This window comes from Stegodyphus dumicola, chromosome 2 (genome assembly GCF_044657685.1).
Source record: "Stegodyphus dumicola isolate Sdum_Otavi_A_Nest chromosome 2, ASM4465768v1".
In the NCBI taxonomy this organism is placed as follows: Eukaryota; Metazoa; Arthropoda; class Arachnida; order Araneae; family Eresidae; genus Stegodyphus; species Stegodyphus dumicola.
In genome coordinates this window covers 258,878,061-258,897,647 of record NC_140769.1, presented here as the reverse complement: position 1 = coordinate 258,897,647, position 19,587 = coordinate 258,878,061, and the positions used below count along the sequence as shown (strand labels likewise).

At 31.1% G+C, this 19,587-nt stretch overlaps 1 protein-coding gene across 1 annotated transcript in view; it reads left to right on the top strand.

The window, feature by feature from the left end:
* Positions 1-18,876, top strand: part of Vha14-1 (V-type proton ATPase subunit Vha14-1) — a 32,700-nt gene extending 13,824 nt beyond the window's left edge. The window contains exons 4-7 of the mRNA XM_035363332.2: positions 3,323-3,405; positions 4,397-4,519; positions 9,956-10,000; positions 18,214-18,876. Of these exons, the coding sequence (XP_035219223.1) occupies positions 3,323-3,405; positions 4,397-4,519; positions 9,956-9,985 (236 nt within the window). The 3' untranslated portion in view covers positions 9,986-10,000; positions 18,214-18,876. The remainder of the gene's footprint in view (positions 1-3,322; positions 3,406-4,396; positions 4,520-9,955; positions 10,001-18,213) is intronic.
* Positions 18,877-19,587: the final 711 nt, after the last annotated feature.

The following is a 19,587-nucleotide window of genomic DNA, read 5'->3' as shown; positions in this document are numbered from 1 at the left end:
TCCTCCCTCCAAAAAAATCTTTAACTTAGCTGCAGTGCCTAAATATATCTGTGTTGGTAGTAAATAAAATATTAACAAAAATTTGTCTTGAGGAAGCTAAATAGCAAATTTTTTGCCTAGGCATATGACTGAATTCATATTGTACAGCATTCTCTCCAAATCATTTAGTCAGGAATATATGAAGATTGTTATGTTGTCTTTTTTATGATGGATGGATTTATCTGATTAATTTAAATGGTTTTTATAAAAAATATTGATATACTATATGAAAATTGGAGAAGGAAATGCAAACTTGGTTTCAGGAGGTTAGAGACAGTTCACAATTGTTTCCACTTTTCATGCATTAAAAATTAGGTAAAAAGAAATTCAAAATTAACTCATTGTATTACCAGAATAATGTTTTAATTCTTTCTGAATGGCATGGAGTTTTATTAAGAAAGCCCAAATTTTCCCAAACTGCCATATAAGAGGCATTTTCTAAATTTGAATTCTCAAATGCCCTGGGTACTTTATACCTGGATTTATGTACTTTTGATATATTGCCTTAACACTAGAATTACGGAAGGGGTCATTTTGACACCTAGCGAACTTTTATCTCTGACAGCTCTTTTTTTTTTCAAATATCTTAATCATTTCTCAACTTTTCCTAAATCATTGCGATTTACGAAATAGTAAAGATTTCAAGAAAATCATATTTTTATTTTAGCCCTAACAAATGATTATACCTAGAAATACGGCAGGTGTCATTTTGACTCCTTTAAGAGAAAAGAAATGTGAATACATTCCATTGTATTATCTGAACACTGTTACTTCTGTGTAAACTATTTTTATTTGCACCTGCTAAAAAAAATACAAACAAAGGAAAAGAATATAGTGGGTGTGCATAGTTTCACATCTGCCAGTTACATGATTTGAAATATGTGCAATACTTTTCTTTGTGGAAAGAAAACAGAGAAAAGATATTATTACGAGCTGAACGTTTGTAGATTTTTCCGTAGATATTTTGTTTATTATTCATAACAAGTTTTAGTGGAAAATTTTATTCTATTTACATGAATTTATTATAGTGATGTACTAACGGTGCATAGAAAAGGACTAACACATGAAGAAATTGTGAAACTGGTGCAGGAACTATCTGATGCCAATTCCGGTTCTGAAATCGAAAATAATTCTACAGATAAAGATGGAGATGAAACATCTTGTGATTCTGACTTCTTGTGATTGTGATTTTTTTCTTCAGTTCTGATGAAATACGACTATATAACACTTACATCATATCAAGGTAAAAGGAACAAAAACGTAATTTTGTTAAGTACACTCCATTCATCAGTTGAATTTGAATGTAATGAAAAGGTTTCGGATGTAATACAGTTTTACAATTCTACAAAATTCAGGGTAAATGGCAAGAAAGTACTCTATGAAAGCACCATAACACTGTTGGCCAGTACATGTATTCTACAATATTTTGGACTTAGCATGCATAAATGCGTGGATTATGTATAAAGAAGTTACGAAAGAAAATATCAGCAGAAGGGATTTTCTATTGCGTTTGGCAGAAGAACTAAGAGAAGAATATATATCTAGTAAAAACAAATTTTTTTTTTTTTTTTTTTGTTCAAGTGGCTTTGTGGATGAACAAGATTCAATAGAATAAAAAAAAAAAAGGAAGAAATGTCAAGTAAGGAAATGCAAAGGTAACAAAACTTCTAATATTTGCGACAACTATAATAAATATGTATGCGGATATTATACACAAAAAATCGGAAAGATAAACGTGTGTGCTAATTGCTGCGCTGACTAATATATTATCTGTAAATAGAATATTTCTATATATTTCTATTTCTATGTACTCTTTATAACAAAAAGTTTGTTTTAAAATACTTTAATATTTGTATTAAAAACCACTTTTTTTTTTGGAAAAATTTGCGTAAATATTTATACATTTTATTTTCTGTGTCAAAATAATAATAATAATAATAATAATAATAATAATACATTTTCCGATGAAAATATTTAAATGCTTGTTAATTATTTGACTGCATAACTGCAAAGTCTGTATATTCTTTAAAATAAACTGTACTTGTCATAATTTGTGTTATTTTAATTTCTTTTTCACAAATATATCATATATAGAAATATGCAGATATCTTATCAAGGGGTCAAAATGACACCCGCCATAATTCTAGGTATACGAAGAGCACTAATTCTAATGTTAATTTCTTCGAATATTTTAAGAAGCATGTATATATACGTTCGTAAAGTTGTCAAACCATGCCATTTTAGGAAAGTAAAAATTGCCATTTTTACAAAATTTTACACATTTGCAGCAGGAAAAAGAAACTATGGATATATTTCAAATTGAATCTTTTATATCAATTCTGATAAAGTACAAAGCAAATGCAGAGAAAAATTTGTTTATTTTATTATTAATTATTATATTATTAATATATATTTTTATGAGTGTGAGGGGGCAGTTCATTGCTAGATTGTATTATAAACTTGGTATTCAATTCCAATCAGTTCCCAAATTATTATTTATTACTGTTACACTTATTGGTAGAGAAAAAGTTTCATTTTATTATTTGTGGTAAAGTGAGAAAATAATTGACATTCCATTTCAAATCCAGAAATAAAATTGTTGCCTGAATACGAATATTTTAAAATTCAAATATTAAAAAGATGAAAGAAAATTAACTGTGGAAAGGTAGAACATAGTGCAGTTAAAATTTTGATTTTCTGTATTTAAATTTATACAAACTGGTAAAAAAAGTTGCATGATCTTTCATAATCTTTTATTATGTTATTCTCAGATAATGTTATGAATGTCATATGAAAACTTGGCTCATTATCAGTAGAAATAATCTGATTTTTGGAAAAGAAAGTTTGTTGAATATAAAAACCAAAAGTGTTTGTCAAAATATCACCATTTTTATACAAGTCAAGAAATCTTGGTCAATATAGTAATAAGGATCATAGGATATCATAATATTTGTGTAATAAGTGTCATAGGATATCATAATATTTGTGTAATAAGTGTCATAGGCAATCATAATATTTTTTATTTGTGTAATAAGTATCATAATATATGTATTACATGTGTATAAGTTTCTTTTCTAAATGCTTAAATGTTATTTTCTTTATCAATTTTTAAACTTAATTTCAAATTCTTTATTCACAAAGCTTTATTCTTTGTAACATAATTTAATTTTTAAGAGATGGACAAATCTATTTGCTTGCAATAAATAAATAAAATATTTGTTAAACAAGAGCGCTAATTATTGTTTTAGAACAAAAAAATAAAATATTTAATTCTTTTTTTTAGATACTCCAGCTAGTGAAATTGAAGATACATTCAAAAATTTTTTGAAGAGAGATGACATAGATATTATTTTGATTAACCAAAATGTATGTATATATTTGAATTATTAAATATGAGTTTTTGCATGTGAAAATTGTATTTTGTTAATTAATTCTTTCAGCATTAATATTATTAAAATCTGTGTGCATCTGTTTATTTGTGGCATCATCATCTCCTGAATGGCTGGGAGTCGAGTTTTGAGAGTGGTACTCCATATTCCAAAAATTTATAGCAAGCCATTTTGCCATTCTCATCTTTGTATGACTTTAATCAGCTGAAATATTAATTAAAACTCTAAAAATACCAAATTTTGCACTTATTTTTTCGAATGGCAACAGTCTTGGAAGTCGCTGGAGATAAAGATGCTTTATTTTGAAAAGTGTTACTACTACTCACTTTTAGATCGTAGTGTTTGTTAATAAAAAATTTGTAAGTTTTACAAAACATAGAATAAAAATAGCATTGCCAAACATTAAATATGTTATTATTATAAAATGTCATATTCTGACGTTGAAGAAAGCATCTGATATCATTGTATATTGAAAATTTTTTCGTTAACGTCAGGATTTATATAAATAGCTGCTGTTGCCACCTTTTTTGTTTCAGATTAGAATAATTGACATGGTGTGTTATTGCCACATTAATTCTTTTATTGATATTGAGAAAAAGTTCTTATATTACATTAAATTTAAATCAGAATGTCATATGTATTAAGGTGAAGTGCCAAAAGTTTTTGTTTCCTGGTTTGGCAAAAAAAAAAAAAAAATTGCAAATTGGTTGTTGCTTGGAAAGAATAAACTTATTTCATTCATATTGAAACATTTTTATGCATTTTCTTTTCAGTTGTAATTGAACTTAATAAATTTTGCTTTGGCCGCAGCCCACTAGTATTTATTAAGTTAGAGAAACTGATTTTGTATTTTGCTATTTAATCTTAAAAAAAAAAAGTTATCTTTTAAGAAATTATTATTTAAAACTTACAAAATTGCATTGTTTTGTATCTTTAAGTAATACATTTAAACTGAATTTGATATTCAGATTGCAGAAATGATTCGTTATGTGATAGATGGACATACAAAGCCTGTACCTGCAGTTTTGGAGATTCCCTCAAAAGACCATCCTTATGACCCTAACAAGGATTCAATTCTGAGAAGAGCAAAGGTTTGTTATTTCTTAACTGTGATTTTTATGCTTTTTCACTAAAAGTTCAAAATCAAGGTGGAAATATATATATTTAAACTAATTTAAATTTAAATTTTAACAAACACGTATAAAAGTAAAAAAGCAAATTTAAAGCCTAAAAAAAGAAAAAAAGCCAAAATAATTTTTTAAAAAATTTTAAAAAATGTGCAAACATATAAAAGATTTAATTCTTGAACTAATCTACAATATCATTTAAATTCAGAAGCATAAGCAAATCAAGTGCAAAACCAATCCATGAAAATAAATTCACTAATTTAGCAAATTAAAATTAAACTTATATATATATATTACTATATAGCTTTCTAAAATACATATTGTAACTTATGTGGACATTAGAATAATCCAAACTTTCCTCTTGACAAGGCACCACTTAGCGTTAAATATAAATGTGGCTAACTAAATGGCCGGCTAACCAAACGATGCACGGAGCTTCATGAAATAAATCCTTATTTATTCAATCCAGAATCTGCAGAAAATAAAGGACAAATATACAATAGATTAATTTGAGATTATACAGGAGCATGTAACTGCTGATTTCATTTAACATTTCCCAAAACATTTGCATCTTTTTGTGCAGGTGCCACCATATGACTTTGATAATTTGATCTAGATGGTGGCAGCCAGACCTGAAAAAAACCTGAAAGATGTATGTGTGATGCTCTTCTTATAGTCATTCATTTGACATTTTCCACAGGCTTTCGAACAGAGGTATACTGAATTGACATAAAGTCTGTGTCTCTTTGAAAACATAAACTTTTAAAGGAGTCTCGAAGAATTATCTTCTAGCCTTGTGAAACTAAATAAAGATCAGAAGAAGGGGTATAAGACCCTTTTATTTAAGTATAAAATAAACAAATGACCCAACTTGGGTTACAGGAAGCCAGCATTTATGTCTTAACAGAAATACGTAATGAATAATAATTTTGAGGTATGGTAGATTAGCCTAACAGCTCACAGAATGTGCAAGAAGAGCTCTGGTTTCTAGTAAACCGGCGAGACAAGCCAAATTGCGAGAACACATCAACGCTGCTAATGCAAGTTGCTGATAATCACAGCACAATGGTGCCTGGAATAGGTAGACACGCTCTAAAAATAACTTCCGAAACTTGCTTAAATAGTACTTCATTCTACCTTAATCTGAGTAAACTATCACTATCTCATTTACATTGTGGCATGAAAAGCATGTGTGAAAAGAGAGTAATAGGAATGTCGAACTTAAAAGGAACTATTAGTTAAAAATAGATAGATAAACCTCACACTTGAATATAAATTTTCCAGAAAGTTGAGAATTGCTAAAAATTAAACTCACTTTTAAACATGAGAGATAAACATTCTTTCCTTCCCCCTTTTTTTATGTCAATCAGACATTCACTTGTTTAATTGCTTTGTTAACAAATAGCAGGTCTCTCTTTCTGGCATTTTTCCAACAAGAGCTGTCTATGAACTGTACAAGAACTACAACTTCATTTTCTTAATTTGGAGTAAATTTGCATTTTAAAGGAATTGGTTATTTAAATCAATTCTGGAGTGGATCATCTATTTCTATTTCCCACAAAAGCAGGCTAGTTCAAAGCCTCCCTTTTTTTTTTTTCTATTTCTCAAAACGATAAATTTTTGAGTTTCTATCTTATCTGTTTTTTAAAGTTTTTGTCTCCATTTTTTACTCCATGATGATAATCTATTACAATTTCTACTTTGAATAAATGGGACATGCAATCATATTGCTTTGTTTTGCTGGAACCACACATAACAATGGAAATTGAATCTCATGGAATATTTGCAGATGTCTGTGTACTACTCAGCATTTACTTTTTCTAACCCTCATGTCACCTTGTTTCTATCTAATCATCATGTTAAAAAAATTTGGAACTGCTTTTAGTTTTATCATATACTGATATTTGTAGAACAGATGAACAGTGTCTTCTGTATATTATCAGAATGGAGAATTGTGAAATTTGTAAACCAAAAAAATAGAGGAAGAAATGCTGTCACATACTGTTGCTTTTGCACTAAACATAGGATGCTTTGTCAGTTCACATACAATGTTTGCAGCCCATGAAGGACAGTTCTGTTTATTTACATACCCAGACAAGTGGAAATTGGCCTCATCTGATGTCAGTAACCTGTTTCCAATGTCATGTTCAACTTGCAGATGCTCCAAGAAATTATTGCAAAGTTGAAATTGCTTTGTCGTGTCCCATTCAGTAAGCTTATGGACTACTTGGATCTTGTAAGGATGCTAGTGAAGATCTCTTTGTGCAGGATTCAATGAACACTGGTATTTGGCAACCCAAGTGCAATACCTTGCCACTGAGCCAACTACTGAGGACTACTCAAGATTGCAACATGAACACAGTTTGCATCTTCTAGAATATAAACTCAAACATGATATTCTGCAAGTTTTCTTTCACAGATCTGTCTTGATGTCATTTCGATATCCATAGCAACAGAGTATTGCAACTAGGAGTATCATGTTGACCAAACTTGTGTCAAAAGTTCCGTTTTACATTTGTGATAGACTATGTCTGCGTCTACCGCTGCAATGTTAGTATTGCACAGACCAATACTCTATTTCATCTAAACTTCAGAAGACAATGACCATAGTATCATGTAGCATTACAGTGATGCCTAGTGGGTGTCCTGGAAATAAAAGAATAAAGATTGTTAGGTGTTTCTGGTTCACCCTCTCTATATATAGGTAGTCGGGCACATGAATAAAGCTTGGCAATCTGGTCACTTCAGAGTCCAGGTGTAGTCGTTGTGAAGTGGAAGGCAGCTGAATTGAAGACACAGACGAATTTCATTTAAAAAAAAAAAAAAAAAAAAAAACTCCATATCTTTATTGACTTAAAATGGCATGTTCTTTTATATTCTCCAAAATTACATATCCAATAATGATTTAAATATGAATAAGATTAAAGTTAAGCTTTCAATGTCATAATGATTCTAACAAAGGTAAGAAGAAGGAATGGAGCAGCATAAGGTCTTATAGCAGCGATGGTAGGGAGCATTTTGACGAACAAAAAATGGTATAAACTCTGCATTTATAATTGCGATTACATAACATGCCAGAATGTTCTCGAAAGTACTGGTGTAGAGGGAAGATCCTAAAATTGCAGAAAGGTAATTAGAGGTTGCCTGTTCGCGTAGAGCAAAGCCATCGTATTTTTTATATTTTACACACACATATATATATGTGTGTAAAATATATATGTATATATGTGTGTGTATCTTTTTGAAAAGTCAAAATTTTTACCAAAAAGTTAAAAACAGTAAAATTTAAATCAAGAATTATAAATAATTAAAAGTTCATGTTAACATATTGAGCACCACCAAATTAAATAAAGTTGTTGTTTTTCATAGCTATTAATTTTTTTTATTAATACATTCTATATGTACCCTAATGTCAAGTAATATATTTTTTAAACTTAATATTGTATCTACTTTTTAAACCATAATTAATTTGTATTCATTTGGATACATAATGTTCATGTGAAACATCTCATATCAGGTACAATTTTATCAATTCATAGCTTTTCTGTTCACCTACTAATAAATAATACTATTCACTCTTCTCTTTAGAAATATAATCGTTCTGTCACCTCTGTAATTAGTAGTGTAGCTGCCCTTCAAAAACAAGTAGTATAATTTAGATGTAACCATATGTTATTGTGGCTATATGTTGTAATAATTATATTAACTGAATACTTTTCAATCCATTGAGCAGCGAACCTTGCATGCTTTGCCATATTACTTAATGCAATCTAACCTAGCCTTTTCCATTCAGTGCCATCAATTTTATTTGAAGCCCTCAGTTTTATTGGGCCATATAAAAAGTCTCTGCGCTTTTTTGGTACATTTTTGAACAAAATTTTCTTTATTGAAAATCAATTAAGTACATAATTGACCATTATTATATATGAACTTTTGCAATTTTTCGGGTAGCTTCATAATTCCATTGTTGTAGAACTTCTGTGGTTTATCATCGAAAAATTTGGACAAATAATTTTCTGCAGCACTTCGATTGGCCAATTTTTAACCATTAAGAGAGAGTTTTGCAGAGACCGAAGCAAATGGAAGTTGGACAGTGCAAGGTCCGGTCTTTATAGTGGATGCATCAAAAATTCCCAACCAAGTTCCGTCAATTTGTTCCAAATCATTAAATATGTGTGTGGCTGTGCCTAGTCGTGATAGTCTAATTCTGGTCGCTCTTTCTGGATTGTTTCATTCAAACGGTCGAGATGTGCACAGATTCCATTGTGTTTCATTTCACGGATGGTAATTTGGTCAATCAAATTTTTTTGCGTTAATTCATGTGGCACTCCACCGGTTGCAAAATCTCATCAACTTTTTCAGTGACTGACCGACCAGAGCGAGGTGCATCTTTGACATCGAAATTTCCAGAATGAAATCAAGCAAACTACTCCTGGGTCCTTCATTTATTCACAGCATTCTCACCATACACCTCATAAATTTTTCGGCATGTTTTTTGCAGTGTTTTTACCTTTTTTATAGTAAAAAAGCATCACATAGCATATTTCTTCAGATATTTCACTGATTTAAAATCAATATAACTTTTTACATGAGTAGCAAATTAGAAAACTATGAATGTCACCTTTTAAGGACATGTTCATTTGAGACAATCGGGTGAGTGTTGCCGGATATATAGGCATCAACACCATCTAATGACAAAAAAACGCCAAGACTTTTTATATGACCCAATATTTCAAAAGCCCCTGAATTTATTTAATTCAATTTAATTCAGAGCTCCCTAATTTTATTTTGAAAGACCACAGGAATAAAATTTGTTACAAATGATACATTAATGTAATTTTTTTTTTTTTTTTTGCAGATTGAATCTTTCCTACATTTGTTTTTTATATTTGCATCACAATAATAAATACAATTAAATCTTTTAAAAATGTTTTGATTTCATTGTACTTTATAGTAAATATGTAGAATTGCTGTTATTCATTTTAATTTGCTATCTAGTTTACCTTATTAACTTAGAAGTCAACAAAAATCAGCGTTATATTTTCAAATTTTCCTAGGACTAGTTTACCTTGTTTGGTCAGGAAAATTAAAAGCTGACGTTCAGTGAAAATCCTGTCCTTACTTGCAAAATGTAATATACTTCTATCATGTTTGATTAAAAAAAATTCCATAAATAGGATTTTGGTAATTCAGTAGAATTTTGTCAATTCAATCTAACTGATTGAATTGTTGTCATTTCTGAGACAGATCCCCAAATTTATTAGTTTTGGTAAGACAAGTATTGTTTATCTTCATATGTGACATCAACATGTAGATTTTGATGATAGTGATATACTTACAGTAATATCAGATTTATAATGAATTTACCACAAAAATATATTATCGTATTTTTCTTCATAGGGTATTTTCCAAGCTGAAGAATATAGATAAGCAATTCTTTTGAAGGTAAACATATCTTTTGCTAAATATTGTGTAAGAAGAAATTTTGGTACTTTCTGATTATCTGCACTTTTATGGAAACTCACCAGATCATTGGCAAATTGTGAATTGGGGGGAAAAAACATTTCTGTGGTTGTCTTTATGACCTATAGGTATTATTCTATTCATAACTAAATAATAAAAAAGAACAGTTTTTATGAGAAAAACTGTATATTGCTGATTTTTACAGATGCTGCCCATTTAGAGTCTTCAGATTCTATATTTCTGAAGAAATCCATTATTTTCTGTCGTATCAGCTGGTAAATAAAGCAAACAATTGTCCTAAAGAAGATATTACTGTTATCAGTGTCTGACCTGCATTCTAGTACTTTGTTCCAGTCTTTGACATTACATTTTCACAAGGTTTGGTAATTTAAGAAGTACATTAAATTCATGTTTTCTGTTGGTAGGCGAAAAGCACCATATTTCTGAAGAAATCCAACTCTTTCTTTCTTATTAGCCAGTAAATGCTATAGGCCTATTATGATTCATTGTGATGAAAAGTACTTGAGGAGAATGCTGATCAGTGAAATGATATGAAATGTAAAGTATGTAAATCCATATGTACTCAAACGTGTGTACTATTTGCATGTTGCATGTATTACTGCTGTGTGTATACTCAAAAAATATTTCTGATATGTGGCAATTGTAATTAATGCTGAAATGAAGGATGCAGATAATCAGAAAGTACCAACATTTTTTTTTGTATAAAATATGTAAAGTATAAATTTGTATTTTTTTAAACATGAATACACAGTTTAAAAATATTAATGTTTTTATTGTGTATTTTAAAACATCCTTTGTTATAAAAATAGTAATACAGTTTTATCTGTGAATAATTTTCATTAAAAGCTGTGTGTAAGTTTCACGAACATGGTTATATAATTTTTATATGTAAATTTATATCTATAACTGCATGTATATTATAATATATAATATAACTGCAAAATGCATAAATCCATTTAGTGCGAATATATATATATATATATATATAATTTTAGGCCATTCTGTTTATCTTCCTGAAAATATTCTAATATTCATATCTTTCTGAACGGGTCATCCAGGGAATGATGACTGAAAACTCAATTAAAGTAAATTAAATAGGTAGTCGACATTTTAAGAAAAACCGAGTATTCTTGCAGAAGACGACTTACTGAGTTATACCTATCACAATGGGTAACCTAATCCGTATTTGCAGCTAGTTTTTGTAACTTCCCCCCTCACAGAGATAGTGTTTGTATGAATGTGCTATAAGATTGCTTGCTGTTAGTGCTATATTATTTATGTAAGCTCAGTAGTAAAATGACAACTATCAATAAAAATCAAATCAAAACTGGTTAACCAACAGATGTGTTTGGATTGCTTTAATACTAATATAGCTTTAAACTTTGTATAAATTAAAGGTATATTAGTATTAAAGCACTCCTAATAATAATCCATTAATACATGTCCTGATTATGGATAACTTCTTATAGTGATTGAAAGGGGAATGATAATCATTATGTGTATGGTTTATCAATTTAAACATGTGCTAAAGCTGATCTCAAAATTCATCGCCTGTAGCTCACCTGTTGTGAGAATATCAAAAATTGTTATCTGTTCCCCAAAATTTTAACTTTATTTTTATTATTCATGTTTTCTCAAATACATTTTCTTTTGTTAGTTTAAACTTTTCTGCTTTGAGAGTATCTAATGAAAATTAAAAATATTCTTATGCAAAGAATCTTCCATAAATATTGATAAGGAATAAGTAGGAAATGCAGCCAATACCTTCCCATAAAACTAAAACTATTTAATGGGTATGCGCGAAATTAATCCAAGAGTTTGGTATAGCATTACTAGACCACACAGTAAAGACATACAAAAGCATATGTATTACGACCATTACACTGTGAATGACCAAATGGATAGGAAGAATGTGTAACAAAAACATCAGATTAATAACAGGTATGATACCCTTCTGCTGAAATGCATATTTGACAATGACGAGGCAAGCTGACAATAATGTTGTTGGTCGCTTGTTGTGGCAGTAACGCCCATTCCTGTAGTAATGCATGTCATAGCTTGGAGGCACACTTTGACCCACTATCTGTTGTCCCAACATGTCACACACATGCTCTATGGGATTCAGGTCCTGTGATCTTACAAGCCATGGCAGATGTGGAGTGGTTTCACTGCACCACTTGAGCTATATGTGGGTGGGCATTATCATTCATAAATATCACATCGGTACACATTGCAGTAATAAAAGGACACACAAGAGGGTGTAGAATTTTGTAGTGATATCGGATATCTGTGATGAAATCACCAGGAATCATGTAGAGGTCGGTGTGGCAGTTTATTACTATCCCAGCCCATACAAGTGAGCCTCCTCCTCAGTAATGGTGTCTTTAGAGGCTGTTTGGTGCTCGTTAGCATGTCCCTGGCTCTTGCCATATCACTGTCCTTTGGGCATCATTCTGGATGTTAAATCAAGACTCATACGTAAAGAGTACATGGCTCCACCTGCTCTGATGTCCATGAGCCCAATTCATCTGCACTCTGACATGCGGTGGCGATAAAAGAACACAAACCACAAGTCATTGGGTGTACAGTCTACCTTCATGCAGTTGACTTGACATAGTTTGGCAGGATATGTGCCGTCCGGCAGCAGCAGCAGAGGGATGCGACGACAGTTATTGCACTAGCTATTAGTGATCTACAGCATCTTGAAAATAGCAACAGGAAGCAATCATCTGCTGTTGCGGTTCCCCTTGGGGGTTGACTCAGGAGAATTCCTGGGAAGTACTGGCTAGAATCTGTACTTATGCAATCTCAACCATGGGGGTATATAATCAATCTTCACAGGACTAGAACCCGAGTTTATTTTCAGGATGGTTCAGGCTTGGCAGGGGCTGTACTGGTATCACTGACGTGTCTGCGCCTTGGCTGTGGCGTTGTTACATCGTAGTTCGTTGCTGGTGGGATGGCACTCAATTCTGTTTAGCAGTAGCCTCAGGTTGGAAGTTGTCCCGCTAGAAGTGTTGCCGTTGCGGTAATCCTCCACCATCCAAACCCAGATCTTCTACAGGAGTTTTAATCCCTTTGGTAACGATTCCACAGCCTATTGATGACGCTATTGCATTACACAGAACTATCATTGCTTGTGAATCGACACATAGGTCCAACATACTGCTTTAAGGCATTGTGGTGTGACTGAGGGATTATATTTTATGTTAATTTTGGTTGTCTATTTGTATCTAGTTACGGAGTCTCTACCTCCTATGTAAATTATGTTTTAATTCCCCTTTTTACATTGGGACCTTTTCTTTAGCATTTGTTGCTTATATTTTGAGTACGAGTGTATTTGTTGCTGCCATAAATCATAACTGGTTTGATAGTCAAAGTTTGAATAGTCAAATTCATTGATTAAATTTTAATCGAATATACCATCTCATGATTAACATTAATTATGAATTAAAAAAATTAGCCTGTTTTCTATCCAAGTGAATAAAATATGTCATAAATAATTTGACAAAAGGTGTTCTAGCCAAAGGCTGGTACACACATGTCCCAGCTATAGTTAATGGTGGGATACATATACCCCACACATAATAATCCAACTTATTATAAGCACACCTATTATTCTGGAAAACTTTATTATATGAAATAGATTTTACATCATATGGTACAGGGTAATGCATTCTTTGCATAAACCCAACATTACACGTTGGGCAACTCAGTTCTTTTCTCTATGTCCATTTGTATACAACGAGCACAGTGGCATCTTCATTTTTCAACTATTGGAAGATCCCCATTCAGGAGAATTTTTAAACTTTTAATGGGACATACACTTGGGCAAAAAAAAAAAAAAAAATGACGCATGAAAGAGTTATCCGAATGGGACGAAAATCGGTAGAAGTGATGTACATGCACAGAAAAACAAATTATTACAGTTTGAGAAAAATTGGATGATTTATTGTAGCATAGACTCCAACTACTACGGATTCTCCGTAGTTTCTACGGAAATTCATGAAAAACTACGAGCTACGAAAAGTATGGAAAAAACTACGGATTTTACAGAAACAAGAGCAGGAGAACCAGTACGCAAAACGGAACCAACTAATTCATCCGATGATTGGCTGAATACTCGTGTTATCATATATCACGTGTTGAGTGCGTTCCTAGTTTTGAAGAATTAGCCAATCGTAGATCAGTAACTCCAACTGTTAACGACTTATCAATAGTTCCACCCAATTGTCTGTCTCCCAGGTTCCTCGCTGATGCGTGTTTAGGCTGCATTTGGCTGCATTGTGTAGTTTACGGCGAGAGCTTAGCGTGTGTCTTGTGAACTGTGAATCAGGTGAAAGATTTTTAATCATAATGCTGCCTCGAACGAAGAAGCCAAAATTATCAAAGCAGAAGTTTAAAGATTCATATTCTTCAGAATTTCCATGCATTGAAGCGTCCGAAATTTCTGTGAATCACGCACACTGCAGTGTATGCAACAAAGACTTCTCAGTTGCTTATGGCGGAAAAGATGACTGTAAATGGCATGTGTTTTCTCAAAAGCATATAGAACTTGGCACCGTAAAATCTAAAGAAGTAACAAATTTCTTAATAAAAGATGATGAAACAGATCCTATAAAAGCCGAATGCTATTTTGTTCGTTTTTTAATTGAACATAATCTACCGCTTTCTGTTTCGGATCATTCCAAAGAGCTTTTCAAAACAATGTTTCCGGATTCTGCCATAGCAAAAAAATTTAGCTGCGGTCATACCAAAACTGCTGCTATTGTGAAAACGCTTGCAGAAAATACTGTTGCTGATATTATAAAATCAGTGTGCAGTACATCATTTTCTGTAAGTACTGATGGAAGTAATGATAACAATGATAACAAACTGTACCCATTGGTTATAACACATACAGTAAAGAAAAGGGAGTGATAATTACTTCATTGATTTCTATTTTAGAATGCATGAATAATACAGGAGAAGATATTTTTAATTGTATAAATGAAAACTTTAAAAACAAAGGTTTAGAATGGAAAAATTGCTTATCATTTTCTTCAGATAATGCTAGTAATATGATTGGAAAGTTTAAAGGTGTAGCATCATTTATCAAAATGCATCAACCAAGTATAATCACCCGAGGTTGTCCGTGCCACCTCTTGCATATAGCTGCAAAAAAAGCTACTGAAAAATTAATTGGCTCAGAAATTGAAATGTTGATAATAGATATATATTTTTACTTGGAGAAAAGTTCGAAACGGAAGCATAGCTTCAAAGTTGCTCAACAAATTTTGGGACAGAATGCAAAATCTCATAAAATTTTGAAATATTGCAGTACGAGATGGTTGTCTCTTTTAGAATCTATAACAAGGATTTTGGAACAGTGGGATGCTGTGATAATTTTTTTTGGAGATAAACCAGATAACAGTGAGAATGAAGGAAAGAGATTGCAAAACATTAAAAAAATTTTACAGTCACCGACCACCAAATTGTACTTGTTATTTTTGAAAAATACTTTGCCTTTGTTTATAACAGTAAATATTAATTTGCAACAACAAGCTCCTTATATACATAAATTGAGAAGAGAACTTTTTGAACTTTTAATGAATTTATTTGTTAGATTCGTAAAACCATCAGTAATTTCTAAAGAAAATGAAGATGTTACTCTAACGTCTATTCCATTTCAGAAGTATTGTAAACAAAAAGAAAATGAAAATTTAGTGATTGGTGCGGAAACAAGACTATATTTAAAAAATGCCAAGTTGAATGAAAGTGAAGTGAAATCATTTTTCAATTCTGTGCGAGCTTTTTTCGTAACTGCATGTTCATATATAATTGATAAATTTCCACTGAGTGATCCATTTCTAAAACATGCTGAAGTTGCTGACATCAACTTGAGAACTGAAGTCTCATTTTCATCTGTTCTTTACTTGATGAATACTTTTCCATCCATTATTGATGAAAAATGTCTTAATCAAGTAGAAATTGAATTTTCCATGTATCAAGTAGATGATTTGAAAGAAATTGTAGATTTGCGTATTGATATAGCATGGGGAGAAATTGCCAAATTAAAAAATATGAATGGGTGTATTAAATACAAAGTATTGCCTTCTGTAATGCTTGCTGTCTTAATAATACCTCATTCAAATGCAGCTTGCAAAAGAATTTTTTCTATTGTTAAAAAAAATCAGACGGAATTTCGACCAAATTTAGGTCTTAAAACTCTTGAAGCAGTTTTGATTGAAAAAATAAATATGCAGGCAAATGAAGAACTGTGTTATAAAAAAACATTCTCAAAATCAGAACTTAAGCTTGCTAAGCATGCTACATATAAATCTTTGCATTCATAAATTATGCGTATTTTGTTTAATACTTATATGTAACATTCTTGGTTATTTAAATTTTATTTCCCTGTAGAAATCATATCCAGAATAAAGATATGATTTATAGCTTCTGATTTTTTCTATGATTAGTAGTGATTTGAAGTACTTTTTATTAGTGAATGCTTGAGGAGTTAAAAGAAAATTTCTAATTAAATGTGCATATAATTTACAAGGTATATTTTTAATTATTCAGTTTTATATGTATATGGATTTTAAATGTAATAAAATTGATTACAATTAATTATTAATTTAAAATTAATGAATGGTTAATTACAACATACGCTACGCGCACATTTTCAAAGTTGTAAAAATGTCGTTCGCGCGTTGACTACTGACAAGGTTTGCTGAAGGTCGGACTCTATGTTGTAGTGATAGAGCTTAATGAAGTGAAAAAGTCAGTAACGTGTTTGTCCACCTCTGGCCCTTATACAAGCAGTTATTTGGCTTGGCATCGATTGATAGAGGTTGTGGATGCCCTCCTGAGGGATATCGTGCCAAATTCTGTCCAACTGGTGCGTTAGATCATCAACATCTCGAGCTGGTTGGAGGGCCCTTCCCATAATCCTCCAAACGTGCTCAATAGGAGAGAGATCTGGCAAACTTGCTGGTCAAGGTAGAGTTCGGCAAGCAGTAGAAACATGTGCAATGTGGGGGAGGGCATTATCTTGCTGAAATGTAAGCCGAGGATGGTGTGACATGAAGGGCAACACAACGGGCCTTAGAACTTCGTCGACGTACCGCTGTGCTGTAAGGTTGCGACGGATGACAACCAAAGGAGGCCTACTATGAAATGAAATGACACCTCAGACCATCACTCCTGGTTGTCGGCCTGTCTGCCGGAAGACAGATTGGTATCACACCGCTGTCCGGGGCGTCTCCAGACTCGCCTTCACTGGTCATTGGGGCTTAGTTCAAAGCGGGACTCATCACTGAAGACTATTCTTCTCCAATCAGTGACATTCCAGTGCGAATGAGCCCGACACCACTGCAGACAGGCTTGACATTGTACAGAGGTCAATGGTAGTCGGTGCAAGGTGTGTCATGACCTCAGCCCCCTTTCTGTGAGCCGTCTATGAATGGTATGAATGCAGATCAGATGCGCTGTAGTGGCAACTGTTCATTCATTGACAATCAAAATGTAAAATTTTTCATTTTCTGTTGAAAATTGTATGCATATCAATTTGTGTCCAATTTGCTTTATATCTTCTCGGTACGTCGTTTTTTTTTTGTAAGAGTGAATATGTCCTGTTAGTAGTCAAAGCCTAATATGGCAGTTTGCGGTTCACTGGCTAATATGGCAGTTTAAAGAGAACTTAGCCCATGTTTATGCTGTCAGTCTTAACTTCAAATTATTTGCATACTACTGTGCTCTGCATTGTATGTAAGGTATTTATTTGCATGTTTCTTGTATGTTGTCTTAATTTTCACAAATAACAGTGTATAAATATATGGTATTGGCACTTTGGATATAAATATATACCCAAAGTGCTTTGTGTGTGTTTGAATTTCATAAAGTTTGTTAAATTATAATTTTTATATGTGCATAAATTGTATTAAATTTTAAAATTATTCCTAATCTGAGAGAAAGAGAAGTAGAATTTTTTAATAAGTAAAAACCTGTTAAACATTAAAATATTTTTCTTTTTTTTTTTTTAAAAAAAAGGAAATAGATCAGTCAAAATTAGTTTATAAGTATTTGCAGTAATAGTAATACATTGTTTTGGGAGAAAGGATGACTTAGTTTTTTAATGTTTTAGGAAATTAAAATGAATATATCTAATTCTTATTTATTTGTTCACTTTTTAGGTATATACTGTAGAAAATCAATTACTCAAGATATTAATGTGTTTTTATTTTTAAAATGTAAACCTATAATCCTGATAGGATGAATACCTAAATGTTTTTATGGACTAAAACACATTCCTGAAACACCAAATTTCTTGAAAGTATGAGAATTTTTATTATATTAAATGTAAAACTTAGATGATGTTTATATTAAGGGAGTTTATACCTTTTTTTCCCTCTCTTTGTTAGATGAAATGTATTCAATTTCATTTTTGATTTTCTTGTTTTTAGAGCAATTATAATTATTCAAGAATATTTACTAGTCATAATTCTAATTCATTTATTTTTTGCACAAATAATTTGTAGTTCATATTTAAGCTTTTATGAATTGTCACAGTATAAAGAAATGTAACCTGTAGTTGCTTCATAAAGACATACTCTGGAATAATTTTTTTTTTTTTTTAATGTACTTAAAAGAAAAATCTCTGTTAAACAGAATTTACTTACAAGTTTTATACTGTGCACAAAGTATTGTTTAAAAATTTTGCAACCTGATTTTACTGAAACTATATGATTTAGATATTTATAATTTAAATAACATCTGCAATTCTTATGAACTTTATATACAGAGTATGTTACTAAATAAATAGAAAGCAACATTTAATAAAATTTTGTTTAATTATTGAGATTTGTACTCAATCATGCAAAAAAAAAAATTACATCGAATGAAAATAAAAAATATTATTTATATATACATACACTTGAAAATATATTTATTAACAGTGCATTAGTATGAAAATTTGATAAAAATGTTAAACCTTATATTTTTATAAGTATCTGATGAAAGTATAAGTATGGATTCATATTTATCAGTGAAATACTTAATTGTAATTCCAAAATATAAATAAAGGCTACATAAATAATAAGAGAATTATTCTGAATATATACAGGAAGGATGTGCTTTATGTAAATTCCCAAAAAGAACATGTCTGATAGTTTCATACTTCAAACTAGTATTCAAAATTAGAGCAATAAGAAAGATAAGCTCATTTACAAGAAGTAATATAGGTGAAAGCTATTAAATTTCACTTTTTTGAGGGGAACATAATGCATATTTTATATTTTTTGTAATAGTAATGTAAAAGAAATTTTAGATTTGGGTTGTCAAATACAGTAATAAAATACAGATTCACTAGAGTAGAAGGCTGATATTTCTGTTTAATAAAAACATACCTCTGATAAATTCAGGACACTGAAGATGTGAGAGATCTGTGCAAAATTATATTTAACATGTTTGGTAATGGCCCAAAAATAATAAACAGTATAGATTATACATTTAGTTATATCAAATATCCCAGCATATGATGCATCAAAAAGGATGCGAATAAATAGAAT